Source organism: Sciurus vulgaris (assembly GCF_902686455.1).
Source record: "Sciurus vulgaris genome assembly, chromosome: 18".
Lineage (NCBI taxonomy): Eukaryota > Metazoa > Chordata > Mammalia > Rodentia > Sciuridae > Sciurus > Sciurus vulgaris.
Genome location: NC_136479.1, coordinates 26,916,203 through 26,932,347, shown reverse-complemented (window position 1 = coordinate 26,932,347; position 16,145 = coordinate 26,916,203). Strand labels below are relative to the sequence as shown.

The following is a 16,145-nucleotide window of genomic DNA, read 5'->3' as shown; positions in this document are numbered from 1 at the left end:
GGAATCTGAGGTTAAAAGATTTGCCCACACTCTGAACTGGGAGGGCAGGCGGGCAGGCTGGCATCTCTCCCCATCCCATCATCCCACCAGCAGTATGTACTTGAGTGAAGAAATTATTTTAAATTGCTCTGAGTAAAACCACACCATAAAGCAACAAATGATCAAAACCAATCGTGACAGGGCTGACAAAAAATAGGTGTCCTCAATGTGGCTTGCCATGTTAAAGCAGTGCTCGGTCAAATCGTGCCTGCCATTTATCTAACCCTGCTCCTTAGGACTGTCTTGAGAAAGTGACTCAGTGTCAAAAGCCATTTGCACAATGACATTTATAGCTGCCCACTTCAGTGGGAAATTTGAGGAAAGCCATTTAAGAAAATGTATTTACTAAGTTAAAATCTGACTTAAAAGTTGTCTATTCAAAAGAAAAAGATGTTCTTTAGGGAATAAGAGGGTGCAATCTCCCAAGAAGACCTTAACAGAGCAGGAGGAAATGACCCAGTAGCGCAGGCTTCCTGTCCAGGTGGAGATGAGAGCCCCTGGGGACCTTCCAGGCAACCTGCTCCTTGGCCCTCTCACCACACTGCAAAGACTGAGTTGTCACTGCGTTGGTGAGCCCGTGGCTTTAACATAGGGGCATGTGATGGCTTCCTTCACTTAAAACGACGAATAGCATGTCCTGCCCATCCTCCTAAGTGCGCAGTTGGGCCTGCCTTTGGGGGCCCTAGCGGGCATCGCACCCTCCCCATCAACTTGCTCAGCCCTAGGCAGTGAGTGAGAAGACAGCAGGGCCATGGTCGTTGCCGTGTGTAGCCTAGAAGACAGCAGCCAAGGAAGGAAGGACAGGTGGGGTGGAAGTGAGGCCCTGATAGGGAAGAAGTGCAGAGTGCTGCGTGGTCACCTGGAGGGACACCCAACCGGCCTGGGGATGGACAGCTGAGCCTCTAACTGGAGAGTGGGAGGCAAGTGGCTGGGAGATGGTGGCTGAGGTGGTGGCCTTCTGTCAGCAGGTCATCAATGGGCTCAAGCAGAGGATCTTCAAGCTGGAGCAGCAGTGCAAGGAGAAGGACAGCACCATCAAGTACGCAGCCAGCCCTGGGCCTCAGTGGGAGGGTCCCCAGGGCCTGGGCCACTGGAACTGGCCACTCCTCTGCCTTTTACTTCCATGTTGGTTTGTCCTGCCTTCTCATTGCCACCAGTCCACCACCTCCACCCATGTCCCAGTTCCCATGCAAAATGAAGGGAGGTACTAGCGCGCGCGCTCTCTCTCTCTCTCTCTCTCTCTCTCTCTCTCTCTCTCTCTCTCTCTCTCTCTCTCTCTCTCTTTTTAATTTTCATTCTTTCCAAATTTCTTCAGGGAACAGTATTTCTCTTCAACGTTTCCTGGTTATATTTCAGAAGTGCTTTTCCCCCTAGGGTTTCTTGGAATGAATCTCCTAGATCTTGATGTCGCCGGGGGCACACAAACCCCTCCCGACGCCCCTGTGCCAGGCACTGCCTTTGTGTGGGTCTCGGTTGGCTCCCCATGCTTCTCTCCTTGTCTTCTCTACCAGGCTTGTTGGTGCGAAGGGATGGTCCTGGCTCTGCTTGGGTTCGTTGAGGAAGCTAAGGCGTGTGTTGTATCTCAGGTCTCATGTCTGCACAGTCGTTTCCTTTGTTTATTTCTTGCTAAAGTTTGGCACCTTCAGGTGAACCGGCGACCTGCTGATTGTGCCGTGTTTCAGAGTGCTGGCTTGGCTTTTGCCTCCGCAGTGCCTTTTGCCTGAAGCCTGCGGTCTGTGAGAACAGAATGACTCGCTCACAGAATGAGGGGAAAAACTATTCTCTTCTTAATAAAACTTGTCGTTCTCCCCACCTGCCCCCAGAGATGGTCTGTGCCCTCCAACCTCTGAGGACTTTTGCCACCTACCTAGTCCAAGGCTTTCGAGGCAGCACCTCTTTCTCCTTTGGAGAAGAATGTCTGGGAGTTTTGGACTCTTGGGAAGTGGCAGTCTAACCCAAAGGACACTTTCTGGTGTGAGGAATCTTCCTGTCAGTCACAGCACACCCCATTTGTTCAAGGCCAGAACTGACCGAGGGCCCACTTAGGCTTCTTCTCTAGCACAGGTTCTCTATTTTATTTTATTTTATTTATTTTTTTATTTTTATTTTTTATTTATTTTTTTTTTTTGATACCAAGAATTGAACCCATGGGTGGTTAACCACTGAGTCACATCCCCAGACCTTTTTTTATATTTTTTTATTTAGAGACAGGGTCTCGCTGAATTGCTTAGGGCCTTGCTGAGTTGCTGAGGCTGGCTTTGAACTGGCAATCCTCCTGCCTCAGCCTCCTAAGCTGCTGGGATTACAGCCATGCACCACCATGCCTGGCTCCCTCCAGGTTTTCTTCTAAAGCCATGCCTTCCTAAGTGTTCTGGGAGGTTTGGTGTTTTCATGTTAACTCTGAACTTGGGTTTCCAGCAAACTTCAGACTGACATGAAGACCACCAACTTGGAGGAGATGAGGATCGCCATGGACACTTACTACGAGGAGGTGCGTGCTCTCTCCCCTTGGCACGTGGGAGGGGAGGGTGGCTGTGGGTGTGAGGGGGAGTCTGCTGACCAAGTATAAACTGAGAAGGGTGTTGGTCTCCTGCTTATCTTGACATGAAAATGAGTCACAGCAGCTTGGTTCTTGCTTCCTGCCCTGAAGCAGGATCAGGAATCTGGTGACAGTTTCAGGGGAAAGCTGTCTTGGTGCTCCTGTGTGTCTTTAACACATTCTAATTTGGCACTTTCAGATCCATCGACTCCAGACTCTCTTGGCGAATTCTGAAGTTGCAGGAAAGAAGTACGATCACGTGTGGAGTCATGTTTCGTGTGTTGTCTGACAGCAGGGTAGTCGTGCCTGGAAACAGCAATTCCTACCCTAACTTAGCAGCAGTGCCCTTGTGGCCCACGCTGCTGATGGTCCACTCAGGAGTTTGCAGATGTGCCCCATAATTCCTTCGTGTTGACAGCTGCACCCATTCAGCACTCCACACATAAGTTATGTGGACTACACAGCAGCTTCCAGCTTAGAATTAAAAATGCTCTTTCTCCTTTGGATTTCTTTTTAAGGCGTTAGGGATCGAACCCAGAGGTGCTCTAGCACTGAACTATACCCCCCAACCCATTTTATTTTTTTATTTTGAGACAGTTTCACTAAGTTACCCAACCTGGCCTCAAATTTGTGATTATCCTGTCTCAGCCTTCTCAGAGGGTTACAGGCATGTGCCCCTACACCCAGCAGGAAAATGCTGTTTTTAAAGCAGATCAACTCTACTAGGATTTTTAGTATCTTGATATTCACAGTAAATGGTTAGTTACTCTGTATAGTCTCTGTAGACACTGGATTAGCAGATACTGCCACTGAGCCTAGAGAAATGTGGCTGGGGTTCCTGCAAACCTCTGGTCACAATTTGTCAACATTAAGACCCATGGCACTGTGACTCATGGCTGAGCCAATCTTGTCTAACACATAATTTCTCCATAAAACTCATCATTGTGCTAAGGGACACTGGACAATGAGTGACTCATTTTGAACAGTGAAAGCAGCAGTACAAAGCACAAAAGTGTGCAATATCATCTCTGCACTAAATAGACTGCAGACGGGACATGTACATCGTGGATGGGAGCAAGAACACACAGGGCCTGTTGGACCTCAGCTGGGAACACATGTATCAGCGTCAGAGTCTTCAGCACTCTGTGTACATGGGTTCCCTGGAAAGCCCCACAAAGACCAGGTGCGGGGGCATGCCTATAACTCCAGCACTCAGGAGGCTGAGGCAGGAGGATTGTGAGTTCAAAGATGGCCTCAGCAACTTAACAAGGCCTTAAGCAACTTAGCGAGACCCTGTCTCTAAATTTAAAAAGAAAAAGAAAAAGGGCTGGTTAGGTGCCCCTGGATTCAATCCCTGGTACCAAAAAAAAAAAAAGAAAAAAAAAAAGCCCCACAAGGATTATGAGTTTGCAGATAAACCTTAACAAGTATGAAACTTGCAAATAAGGAATTTAACTAGCAATGAGGACCAACAATGTTTTAGTCTTTCATGGGATAAAGGCAAATTGAAAGCTATACAGGGACTTTGTAAAAAGGAAGAATAAGTTCCTACAAGATTTTTAGTAATGGCATCAAAGATATGATTCCAATAATTGAATACTGTATTTTGCTATACAGGTCTGTTAGCAGTAAGAATGAAATTCTATTATGAAGGTTAACATTTTTCCTTATTTGGGGTTGGAAGTTCGTGTTCCCTCTTCAGTTGCAAATATTCCTCTGCAAAACTCTGGGCTTCCAACTAGATAGAAATGGGCTGTGATTTGCATGTCCCCTACTTAAAGTATTATTAATCCAGTTGAGAAATCCAGATGTAAGCCCCTTGATGTGGTCATTCCCAGGACTCCATTGGAAAAGAAGGTGGGCATGAAGAGGCAGAAGAAGATGAGCAGCACTCTTCTGAACTTGTCCCGGAGTGTCCAGGAGCTGACCGAAGAGAACCAGAGCCTGAAGGAAGACCTGGATCGTGTGCTGAGCAACTCCCCCACTGTCTCCAAAATCAAGGGTACCTTCCCCAAAGCCATTCCTGAGGGAGACACAGGGAGAGAGGTCATGTCTCATTCTATGAGCGAAGGCACCCGGGGGCAGCACATGCCATCAGTAGCCCTTGCTTCCTCCAACTGGGAAGACCCTAGTCCACGTGCCTCCCGTTAGGCAGTGTTACCCTAGCAGTGATTGCAAAATGTAGCTGAGCAGCCATCTAGGCCCTGGAGACAGAGCAGGGAACAAAAATGCAGATGTGCTTCCTGGAGGTGACTGTGTGGAACAGAAGAAGTTCAAGTCCAGTGCATGTCAGACAGTGAAACACTGCAGTAAAGATGAGGGGCAGGCAGCAGCATGTGCAGCCAGAGCAGGGCCTTTGGGGAGGCCTCACCGAGACACCAGTGGCTGGGCAGGGCCTTAAAGAGGAGAGGGCCAACTGTGGAGACATCTGGGGGTGTCAGGTGGGCCAGCAGTGAGTGCAGAGATCCAGTGGAGGCCAGTGTGGCCCCACCAGTAAACCATGGTAATTGCTGCCACAAAGATCGGTGAGCACTGTGGGGGTTCAGCACAGACCCTGGCTCCTATGCAGGATGGCCTGTGCAGAAAAGGGGGATACTGGCAGCAGAGACTTCTGCACTTGTCCTGGCGAGAGTACAGGTAGCCTGAGCCATTGTGGCAGCAGAAGTGGCAAGAAGCAGTCATGCTCCGTATTCGTCTTTAAGGTGAAGTGCACAGGACATGGGGAGACTGAGTGTAGCCTGTGAGAGGGAAGGCATCAGGGTCCAGCGTTTTCTGTCTGAGTAGCTAAACGGGAGGATAGGAACAGGTCTGGGGAGAAGGGATAAGTGAGGTCTAAGGTGTGGGCCGAAGTAAGCCGGGCAGAGACCAAGGTTGGAGAACCGGACATGCTGACTGTCAGCCAACAGATGGAACCAAGTGGGTGTGAACAAAGGGGAAGAGCAGGGTTGGTCCCTAAACCTAGTGATGTTCAGCAGGTTGGGAGGGGAAGGCGAGCCAGCAAAGCCGAGTAGGCAACAACTGGCCAGGTAGCAAAGCCAGGCCCAGAGGCGGCGTGAAACAAGTGGGAGGAGGACTAAGAATAACCTGGGTCCGTTAGACCATCTCAGTGGACCAGTGAGGTCAGAACTGACTCTGGTAGATCAGGAAAGGACATCTCACTGAGACACTGGAGATGTTGGTGTCACTGACTCTTAGCAGCCAAAGGGAACAGAAATCATCCAGAGCTGAAGGAACCCCTGGGGTGGCAAGGACCACCCAGGCTTTGCTGGTGGGTGGTTGGGCCAAAGGGTACCAGGAAAGGTCTTGGCGCAAACCCATTGCTTCCTGTAGGGTACGTGGACTGGAGCAAGCCTCGGCTGCTGAGACGCATTGCGGAGCTGGAAAAGGTAAGTGGGCGTCCTGGCACCCCCTTACTCAGGACCTGTCTGTGCCCGAGGAGCAGCGGGGCAACTCTGGGGGACACAGGCTAACACTGAGCAAGGAAGTGGTGACCGTCCAGCAGTCAGCACAGTGCGGACTCAGGGCAAGGCCTGAGTTGTGTCATTCACATTTAGATGGCCAAGCGATGTCATCAGACTCTGTGCATAGCTGCAGAGCTGAGCACTTGACCCTGGAGGCCCCCACCGCCCAGCCTAGCACGTGCATTTCAAGGGTTTCCACTACCAGCCGCTCATCAGACTTCTTTCCATGTGTATAGTTTTTGAATTTGCAGAAAACTATTCATCCATTTTCTGCTGACCAGAAAATGTAGGCAGTTAACATTTCCTCACACCTCACGTGGGCACCTCAGATCCTGTGGAACTGGTCCTTCCAGAACACTGAGCTCGAGCTCTCTCTGTTGTTTGGCAAAGCAGAGCAAACCCTGAGGGGAGTGTTTACAAACAAGTTCACATATTCACAAAATAGGAAATGTAAGAAGCTTCTATATGTTGTGGGAATTTACCAGTAAAGCTGTTGGGAAATGCAGGCAGCGTGAGCAGGTGTGGAAGTCTTGGAGGGCCCTGCCAGCTGGGCGTCAGGCAGCACGGAAGTGTACACACCATGCTCAGGGTCATTTTCCTGGCAGAACCGCAGCAGTTAAGGTTGGAAGCATAAGGGTTGGAAATTCAGGAAGTCTAGGGAAGCGAGCACAGGGACCTACCATGTGCCTCATGCCCTCTTCCTGTCGTACTAGTGGCTCTTAGTCCAGGGCCCCCGTTGGTCAGTTTCTCCCACTTCCGATTTCAGACTGCCAGGAATTGTGCGGGTCCAGTAGACTGGCTAACTGGGGTCACACAGCAAAGCTTCTCCCACAAGCTGGAGACTAGTCCCTGTCGTCTGTCTCCTGGGCTTCTTAACTGGAAAGCAAAAGCAATAACATCTAACAAATGCCTGTTTTGCCTCCAGAAAATAAGCTCAATGGAGAGCACAAAACCACACAGCTCAGAATCCCACAGGCCGACTCCCCTGGCCCACTCTGCCTCCAACAGTGCAGCACACAAGCATCCTCGGGACCGGCCAGAGGAGCAGGAGCGCCTCCGAGGGACAGTGAAGAGCTTGAAGGCAGAGCGGAGTGCACTGCAGGCACAGCTGCTGGAAAAAGAGTAGGTTCCCACGGGGTCATTGTTCCTCGGCTGAGATGCTGTCATGAATTTGGAGAAATGCTGAGCTCAGAGTTGTTACTGTGTAGGACTCTAGACTTCTTATATTTGGATTAGAAAATAAAAGCCTATGGGTAGTGAAAAGAAGACATTTTAATGCTACATTAAAAGAGGGAGGCTGGGGAGAGTGTTGCAGGAGTCTCTTTAAGCTGAATTCCAGAGGAATTCCCAAATTGTTCCCTGGACAGGAATTGACCATGGATTGCATAAAATCAATTACATCTTAGGCAGAATGGTTTTAAAATTCAGTAACATGTTTATGGCACATGATCTGTCTATCAGACGAGACATAAGTCCTACAAAATGTCAGTGCAACCCTAGGAAAGCAGTTGGGAGACGAAGTCTCACCACAGTTTCGTGGTCTGTGTGCACCCAGTGTGCACTAGGCGTCCGTCTTCCTGTTGCTCACTTGTGGCTTCTCTGGTCTCAGCTGTCATGAGTGAGTTCACCCACCCGTCTTCTGAGATGTTTATCTTGGGTTTGCGAGACTGCAGTGACCTTGCAACTTACAGGGGTCTGTGGAGCCAGGAGCATCTGCATCCCCTGGGAGCTCACTGGAGATCAAGGCCTCAGGTGCTGCCAGGCCCTCTGATTGCATGCATCTAGGGATCCAGGTGCACAGTAGAGTCGGGGAAGAATCTCCCAGTTGCCTCCGGATTACTGAGTGCTCAGTCACCTTCTGTTATGGTGGAAGGGAATCCCTCGTAGTCCACTCCTTCCACCTGAGCAGTGGCCTCCTGGTGCATTCATGTGATGGATAGGTTCATTGTAAGAATTACTATTTCATAGCCAAGCACAGTGGCGTGTGCCTATAACCTCAGAGACTGGGGAGGCTGAGGCAGGAGAATTGCAAGTTCAAAGCCAGCCTCAGAAATTTAGTGAGACCCTAAGAAACTTAGCAAGAGTTAAATTAAAAAATAAAAAGAACCAGGAATGTAACTCAGTAGTAGAGCACCCCTGGGTTCAATCCCTAATTAAAAAAAAAAAAAAAAAAAAATTAGTATTTCATGAAAAGTTCTTTACATTAAACTGGTCATTTTGGAAGGTTAATAATCTCTGGTGTTATCTATTATGCTATTGAGTAACATCATAGCTACCACTTACTGAGCCCTGATCATGTGACAGACACTCTACTGTACACTTAGCAGGTGACTGGCACTGTGCTGCAGTTTTTGAGCATCTCAGCCTGGACCTGTCAACATGGAAACCCTGAAAGGTTAAGTCACACAGACAGTAAGCAGTGGATCTGAGGTTCAGGCAGAAGTCTTGTTCTAGAGTCTAGTTTGTGGCTGCCATGCCACACACAGGTCACAAGGAAACTCAGTGGAGGTACCTGGGCATTTCTGTCCTCAGGCTTAGTGTGGGCAGGACCTGGTCTAGGCCAAGGCAGGTCCCTCCCCAGCTCAGACCTGTACCTGTGGTGTGAGCAAGGGTATACTGCATGTGTGACTGTGTTCCATGACTGTCCTGTGGTGTCTCTCCCAGGACTTTATCTGCTTTTACTCCCATGTCTCCCCAGCCCCTGACAGTCCCTCGTGCATGGTGGTATCTGTGTGCCCAATCAGGACCCTCAGAGCTGCTCTTGGCACCATGTCATTAGAACCAAGGGCCTTTCCTGACCCTACCACCCTGGTCCACTGTCCTGAGGAAGGAGGCCATCCCCCTGCCTTGATGGCCTTGATGGTTTTAATGAGGGTGGAAATGTCTCTGGTTCTGTTGTTCAGTGTTGAAGTGAAGCAGCTGCTGCAGGCAAAGGCCGACTTGGAGAAGGAGCTGGAGAGTGCGAGGGAAGGCAAGCAGGAGAGGCAAGAGCATGAGCAGGCTTTGCGGTAGGTGATGCATTTCAAAGAGGACCCACATACTTCGGCATGCCAGCCTTTCCCAATGGGTGCTCAGCACAGCCTCAGGAAGGTTTTACAAAGGCCACACTTCTCCCTGAGATATTTCTAGGTTCTTTTGCTTTTGGAATAGAAACCCAAACTCTGGGAGGAGGCTCTCCATCAGTGCTACCTCTGTAGCATCATGGCTCTGCCACTTCTGTCCCTTCTGAACGGGCCGCCACTTCACACTCTGACCCACATGTGGCTGCTGACGCAGGGAGTTGCCTCCCAGTCTGCTTCATAATAGCACTGTCACCAGAGCCAGGAAGCAGCCACGCACACCAGCACCAGCTGTTGCTGGATGGGCAGCCCAAGAGCAAACCACACATAGGAGTAGCCAGGAAGGAAGCACTGCACACTGCAGCATGGAGGGACCTTGACACAGGCCAGACACAGGCCACAGCAGTGCCATCCATCTGCATGAAATGTCAGACCAGCAGCTCCCAGAGACAGAACAGAGGGGATTGCATGAGCCGGGCAGAAGGGAATAGGGAGTGACCACTGAGAGCATGGGGTCCTTTTGCAGATGCTGGGAATGTTCTAGAATTAGTGTGATGGTTTTCTGTCATTGTGAACATCCTAAAAACCACCTAATTGTACACTTTAAAAGTGATGAATTTTATATTGCAAATTTTATCTCAATTTTTTACAGAACATGTACTTATTATTGCAACTGATCTAGAGATGATTGAAAGCATACAGGAGGATGTGCATAGATTATGTGCAAATATTGCCATTTTATTTAAGGGACTTGAGCATCTGTGGATTTTGGTCTCCTGGGATTCTGAAACCAACCTCCCAGATACAGACTGTACTGCGCGTCTCCGTCTGGACTGATCTGATGTCCTCATGATGGTGAGGACTGGAGTATTCTCCAGTGCTGATTATCAGAACCTTCTTTGGCAGGCAGGTTTCAGAGGGTCCAGTCCACAGATGAGCAACTCCGTTTGCCCGAGGTGAGGCAGAACATCAGTCATGGAGGAAAGCAGCTCAGGAAATGGCAACCAAGAAGCAAAGAGCTCAATTTTTTAAATATAAGAAAATTAAATTAGAAATCTGAACAGAAATGTTCAACACTGAAGATAACTAGTAAGGTACAAATTACTGAAGCAAATAAAACATTTTCTTTTCACAAAAAAATATACCTCAGTTTGGCAGAAGCCAGAGTTAAATTGGAAAAGGCTGGTGCACAGAAGCAAGTTGTTCTTACTTTAGCATCTGTAGTAAGGACGTATGCACATGGTTTAGTCAAAACTCCACACTATACCTTCCTGTTCATCATCCTTGCTGTGACTTCTATTTATTTTATTTTCCCTGTGGTGCTGGGGATCGAACCCAGGAGGCCTGCACATGCTGAGTGCACAGACTACTTTGAGTTCTGACGATGATTCGCGCTGACCCTGGAGATCCCAGCCCCAGCCTTACAAGGCTCCCAGCTTGGGGAGACACGTTGGAAAGCCATGTCCTGCAGTGGGACTTCTGGTGCCATCAGGGAGGTGGCTGTCGGCTCTCTGCAGCCTCTCTAGCATCCATCTCTGCATAGAACTTCCTGCTGCATTGTGCAGTGGCCCTTCCTCACATAGTGACTGATGCGATGTCATCTTTTCCCTTTCCACTTTAGAGAAGAAATTCAAACACTCACCAACAAGTGTCAAGAGCTGGAAGAAACTAGGAAAGAGAAGCCCAGCACTCCCATGGAGGTGACTCATGAGGTATGGTTTCATCTCCTGTTTGGCGCATGGTACTCTGCTGACATGCGACACGCGTGCTTACCCTCACACCCAGAGCTTTTCCTGAGTGTAATGTTGACTCAGTCCCGTTCCTGTTAGCACAATGTCTGTGGTGTGGGTGGTGTGTATGGAAGTTAGGGGCTATGGATTGACCCTGGTCAGTGGGTTGACCTCTCAGACTGGGGTTGGGTCTTGGACATTTAGGCTGGTGAGAGGTCTTCCCAGACCTCAAGCATGAGGCAAGTTCAGCTCTGCAACACAGGCTCTCCTACTGTATCAAGGAGGCTGCAGAGGCCCTAAAAGGGCTGGATACCCAAAGAGGCAAGTCCAAATCATGCCGCACTCTCTAGGGGAGGCCAGGCCTCTTCCTTGCCTGTCCCTGAGCTCTGGCCCATGTGGTACTAAGTGACAGGGTGGTAAAGACCTGGCCACTGCCTCTCCTTGTTTATTTAGATGGATGTGCAGCAGGCAGCTGTGGCTGAAGCAGGCATGTGAGGGTCACTTACCCTTCCCTGCCCCAGGGATCAACAAGGCAACTGTCCCTGTTGGCCTCATGCAACTAGAGAACACTTCCTTGTGAATCTTTTCCCAGTGAATAGATTCTTGAAATGGTAGGTGTGGTCTGACTCAGTACAAAGGGAACAATTTAGGTGTTAAAATCCTGTGGCCTTCCTGTGGCCACCGTTTGCCCCATAGGGCCCATCACATGAATATGTGGTGGATAAAACTGTTGTGGTTTAGAAAGGTCCAGAACGAGCCCAGGTTGGAGATTGAGTCAAGCCCCAAGCAGCCTCTTCTGCAGTCCCTTCCTGTGACCCTTCTGCCTGCCACAGACCTGAGCAGGGCCTGAAATGCAGCAGAGCCACTGCAGAAGGACCAGTGTCAGCTGCAAGAGGCTGACAGCTGGTGGTTCCCTTGGCCTCTGGGGAGGATGGGCTGGCAGGACTATCGCCTGCTGGTTGTGGAACATAAAGGGGCTTTTGTTTTGTTTTGATCTGGACTGACTTTCCTCTTCCAAGGCTGGTTTACTTAGCTGGATTCTAATTTTAGGGTCTTTTCATTCAACGCCAGCTCCAGAGCAGAAGGCAAACTGAAAGGGAGTTTGGAGAAGCTGCTCAGTACATTTTAGTTACAATCCAGACACACCACATTACTGCCAGCTGCGGGGAAGCCCGTGGTTTTCTGTGTGTGTGCCAGCCGGGCCCAGGCAGGCTGTGCAGCAACTGTGACCGTGGCACACCCTGCTGACAGTGTGCATGTTACTTGAATAGTGAGAGGCCATCTCAGTCCTTTGTGAAAACATGGCTGCTGCTCAGACAGAGCGTGTGGCTTTGTGCTGTCCCCAAGGGCGTGCTTTTGTGGCAGTTTCCCAGTGCTCTGGATAATGTTCTAAGTAACACAGAGTCACTGTCCCATTTCCAGAGAATGTGCCTCTCTGTGCACCCTCATGGCTCATCCATTCACCTGACTGCCACCCTGCCCACCCCGAGGGACACAGGCCTCTCTCTGGCGAGTGCCCTCCTGGACCCTCGTTCTTACTGGCCGACACACCTCTGGCATTAAGTGTTTGAAGCTGGGCTTGAGTGCCTCTTCTGATCCATGTCACCCACAGGATGTTGGGGAAACCTCTTCTGTGAGTGAAGTGCCCTCAGGGACCAGGGAGGCTACAGGACTGATTTGTCACTTAGCTACTTCTGTAGCCCTGACCCCAGAGAGGTGGTCAACAATAAAGAAATACCACGGTTTCCCCCCACTGTTAACTTTCCATTCAAAATCATACAGCCCTTAGGGAGGAACCCCTTTCCCACAGACAGCGGGATTGGAAAGAAAGCTTTGTGTGTGAAGACACCTCTCTGTCCACCCCGCTCAGGGTTTCTGTAGATCCTCGAAATGAAGAAAACCAGGTGTGTGCTCTTGTGTTATCAGTGTCTTGAGTGAACACAGAAGATCATCATGGCACCATTTTCCTCTCTGTACAGTAACTAGACTCAGGTAAATCAGGAAAGGTGACCCTGGTGTAGATGGCTTGTCCCTCCTGATTGATGTGTTGACACTACAGAAGGGTCCAGCTTCATGTTCCAGGGCTACCGCCTTTCTCCGAGCTCTGTTTGTTGCTTCCCAGTAAGTAGGATTTAAAGTTTCCCTTAACTCTGTTCAGCACAGAGGGGCCACATCAGTAAGATGGCTGAGAAGTTCTTTTTCTCCAGGAATTACATCCTTAACCTATTACTGTACTCCTCCCAACTCAGGCTTTAGGAGATTTCGCTTGGTGTCAAAATTTCGTTCAATGTTTTTGCTCTGGCATCTTCTTATATGACCTTGAGATTTGTGTTCCTGCACATGACAGGAGCACATTGAGGATCCCAGGCTTCCCATTGTCCTCGCCAAGACTGGGGCCACAGAAGGCATCACTGTAGTCTGCAGAGAGGAGGTGACGGGTGCTGGCTGCAGTCCATTCTGCAGTAGTGAGGAGCCGCAGCAAACTCAAGAGCACGGTGTCCGGCTCACTCATGAGCTGTCCTTGTCCCCATCGGTGCAGGATTGAGCAGTCAGTACAAAGAATAAAGTGGGTCTTCAGTTATGACATGAGAGATGCCTATGGCCTGTTTGATGGAAACAACACCCACCCCAAAAAGTATACATACATATATAGGTATATAGATTCCTTTCTACTTTAAAAAAAAAAAGCCAAAATTAGCTTTTACCTGTGGTGGGGTTATAAGCACTTTTCCCTTTCTTTTGTCTGAATTTTTCTATTTTTCTTTCTTTCTTCCTTTCCTTTTTTTTTTTTTTTTTTTTTTTTGTACCTAGGATTGAACCCAGGAGGGCACTTAACCACTGACCACATCCCAGCCCTTTTTAAATTTATTTTGACACAGGGCCTCACTAAGTTGCTGAGGCTGACTTTGAACTCATGATCCTCCTATCTTAGCCTCCTGAGTCACTGGGATTATAGGCATGCACTATACCGCACCTAGCTAAAATTTTCTTAATAAGTATAATTAGCTTTGCTTCTTTCCTGCTTCTAAAATCATTTCCATTTTGGCCAAGTGTGGTAGTGCATGCCTGTAATCCCAGCTACTCGAGAGGCTGACACCAGAGGATACCAAGTTTGAGGCCACCCTCAAAATAAAATTTTACAGGGGCTGAGGGTATAGCTCGGTGGTAGAGTTCTTATCTAGCATGTGTGATGTCCTGGGTTCAATCCCCAGTGTCAGGGGAAAAAACTCCATTTTAAAGAAGAGGGGGAGTGGCATTAACTGGAAGGACTAGTATTGTTCTAAGCAAGGCCGTCCACTCTCAACCATCCTGTGAGGATGGTTAATTGTAGGTTAGAATGAAGCAGTGCCTCACCGAATTTATATACATATCAAACTCATTTTTATTCAGCTTCTGCCAAGAGTCGTTGGAGTCATTGTTCCTCCATCTTCTAGGCAGTAGAATTTACCTTTTAGTCGCATGGGCATGAAACGTGACTGACTCACACCTCACTTTAGTGGAATGAGGGTCTGAGAATGAGTAAGGGTCAAGGGAAGCTGTGAGGCCCTTCACAGGGGACAACTCAGAACACTACAGCTAAGTGGCAGCATGTGGATCAAGGCAACCTGGCACACACCCAGAGAGCCAGTACTGGGATTTGTCTGGTCAGGCACAGTGAGACCCACAGACATGGAAGACTGTCACAAGAAGTCCACCCTCATACACTCCTAGAAACGGAGTAGGCATGCCACATAGGGACGCATAGGGACGCAGGGGACAGGCAGGAGGCAGCTGTAACACTGGGAGAGTGTGGGTAGGGCCTTTGCTGTGGGCAGGGCCAGGTGAGGCAAGGACAGATGAGGATTAGCTGGGTTGAACGATTCTGGTGGGTGCCAGAGGGCAGAGGGCACTAGCTTGATGTGTGAGGGTCACACAAGGGAGCTGGATGGGGTGTGGGCTGGGCTTAGTGAGTTGCATATGAAGGGTTTCTCACAGGGAAGTCCTTCGCAAGTGACCTCTCTCCAGAGTCAGCAGGCCCAACTGTCATGGCATCATATAACACAGAAAGTAAAAGTCTGGCTTCTAGTGACCTGCTGGCTCTGGTTGGGGCACCTGGCCTCTCAGCTGTATACGCACAGCCAGCAGTTCCGCATCTTTTTGTGAGGGCCTCCTGCACTGATGGGCTTCTCCACTGAGCTTTTGATGTCGGGAAAATAGTTCAGTATTTTTATTTTTATTGAGAATCATCCTTGTGGATAATAAATTTGGACCCATACATGGTAGAAATCAGTGGTATTTTAATGGTCACAATAGCAATTCCTGTTTCTTTGTATCAAAAGCCTTGCTAGAAATATCTTGCCTTTAATCCCAGAAATACCTTTTTCTTAATATAGTATTAAACTTTTAAAAGATCCCAAAAAAAGACTGCAGAAAAACAGGTGACTTTTCCCCCCGTGCTGGATATTAAGCCCAGGGCCTTGCCTGTGCTGGACAAGCATTTCACCACCGAGTCACATCCCCAGCCCTAAAAGCGATGATTCTCAAGTCACAGATTGCTATTTGAAAGTGCGTGGCAGCTGTGGGTGAGCTCCCTGCAGATGCTGCAGTGGCAGGACAGACTCTTCCCAGGAGACTGCCTCCAGAGGAGGCCAGGGCCTACGCGTCTTACCAGGCGTCTCGGGGGGATGGTGGGCAGCGCGGGAACAGGTGCTCCTCAGAATGAATAAGACTCATCCATAAGTGCGGCCTGCCGTCTGCCAGGTGATGTCCTGCCGGGTGCCTGACACGATCTTCCCTGCACCAGCCCGTCCACCTTCCATTTCCTGCAGGCCTCCGGAGAGCTCTGCACACCCCCTCCCAGCAACAGGCACTCTCAGCAAGACTCTGAACTGGATTCTGGGCAGGAGGGCTGCTCCCAGCCCCTCTCCCCCTGCCCCTGCTCTGACGGAAGGAGAGAGGCCGCCGCCAGGACGCTGCAGGCCAGCTGGAAGGCCCATAAACACAAGGTGAGCTTTCCTGAGGGCCTTGCGCTCATGCTTCCAGCCATTTGTCCAACTGCAGAAGGCATTCAGTTGTTCATGTGTTCAGTCAACGGGCACTGGCCTCTGCCATGCACCAGGCCGGTGACATCGATGGGTAGGAAGGTGCAGGGAGGCCAATGTGAACAGCTGGGGGTCATGCAGCGTGGCCGGTCCTGGTGGAGGGGACAGTAGCTCTGCTGCCTGCCACAGAGGCAAAGGAAGGGCGAAAGGGGAGGGGAGTCTCCAGGAAGGTCACCTTGGCTATTCCTTGGAGGGCAAACAGGGTTCTGTGGTTTGCCACACAGAAACAAGGCAAC

At 49.6% G+C, this 16,145-nt stretch overlaps 1 protein-coding gene across 4 annotated transcripts in view; it reads left to right on the top strand.

The window, feature by feature from the left end:
- IQCE (IQ motif containing E) overlaps positions 1-16,145 on the top strand; it is a 45,434-nt gene that overhangs the window by 18,428 nt on the left and 10,861 nt on the right. For 3 of the 4 annotated variants that reach the window (XM_079121054.1, XM_079121056.1, XM_079121057.1), the window contains exons 8-16: positions 1,005-1,078; positions 2,458-2,530; positions 2,778-2,827; positions 4,417-4,580; positions 5,909-5,964; positions 6,965-7,161; positions 8,943-9,047; positions 10,720-10,810; positions 15,637-15,813. In XM_079121054.1, coding sequence (XP_078977180.1) covers positions 1,005-1,078; positions 2,458-2,530; positions 2,778-2,827; positions 4,417-4,580; positions 5,909-5,964; positions 6,965-7,161; positions 8,943-9,047; positions 10,720-10,810; positions 15,637-15,813 — 987 coding nt within the window. The remainder of the gene's footprint in view (positions 1-1,004; positions 1,079-2,457; positions 2,531-2,777; positions 2,828-4,416; positions 4,581-5,908; positions 5,965-6,964; positions 7,162-8,942; positions 9,048-10,719; positions 10,811-15,636; positions 15,814-16,145) is intronic. The other variant, XM_079121055.1, reaches the window with a different exon arrangement.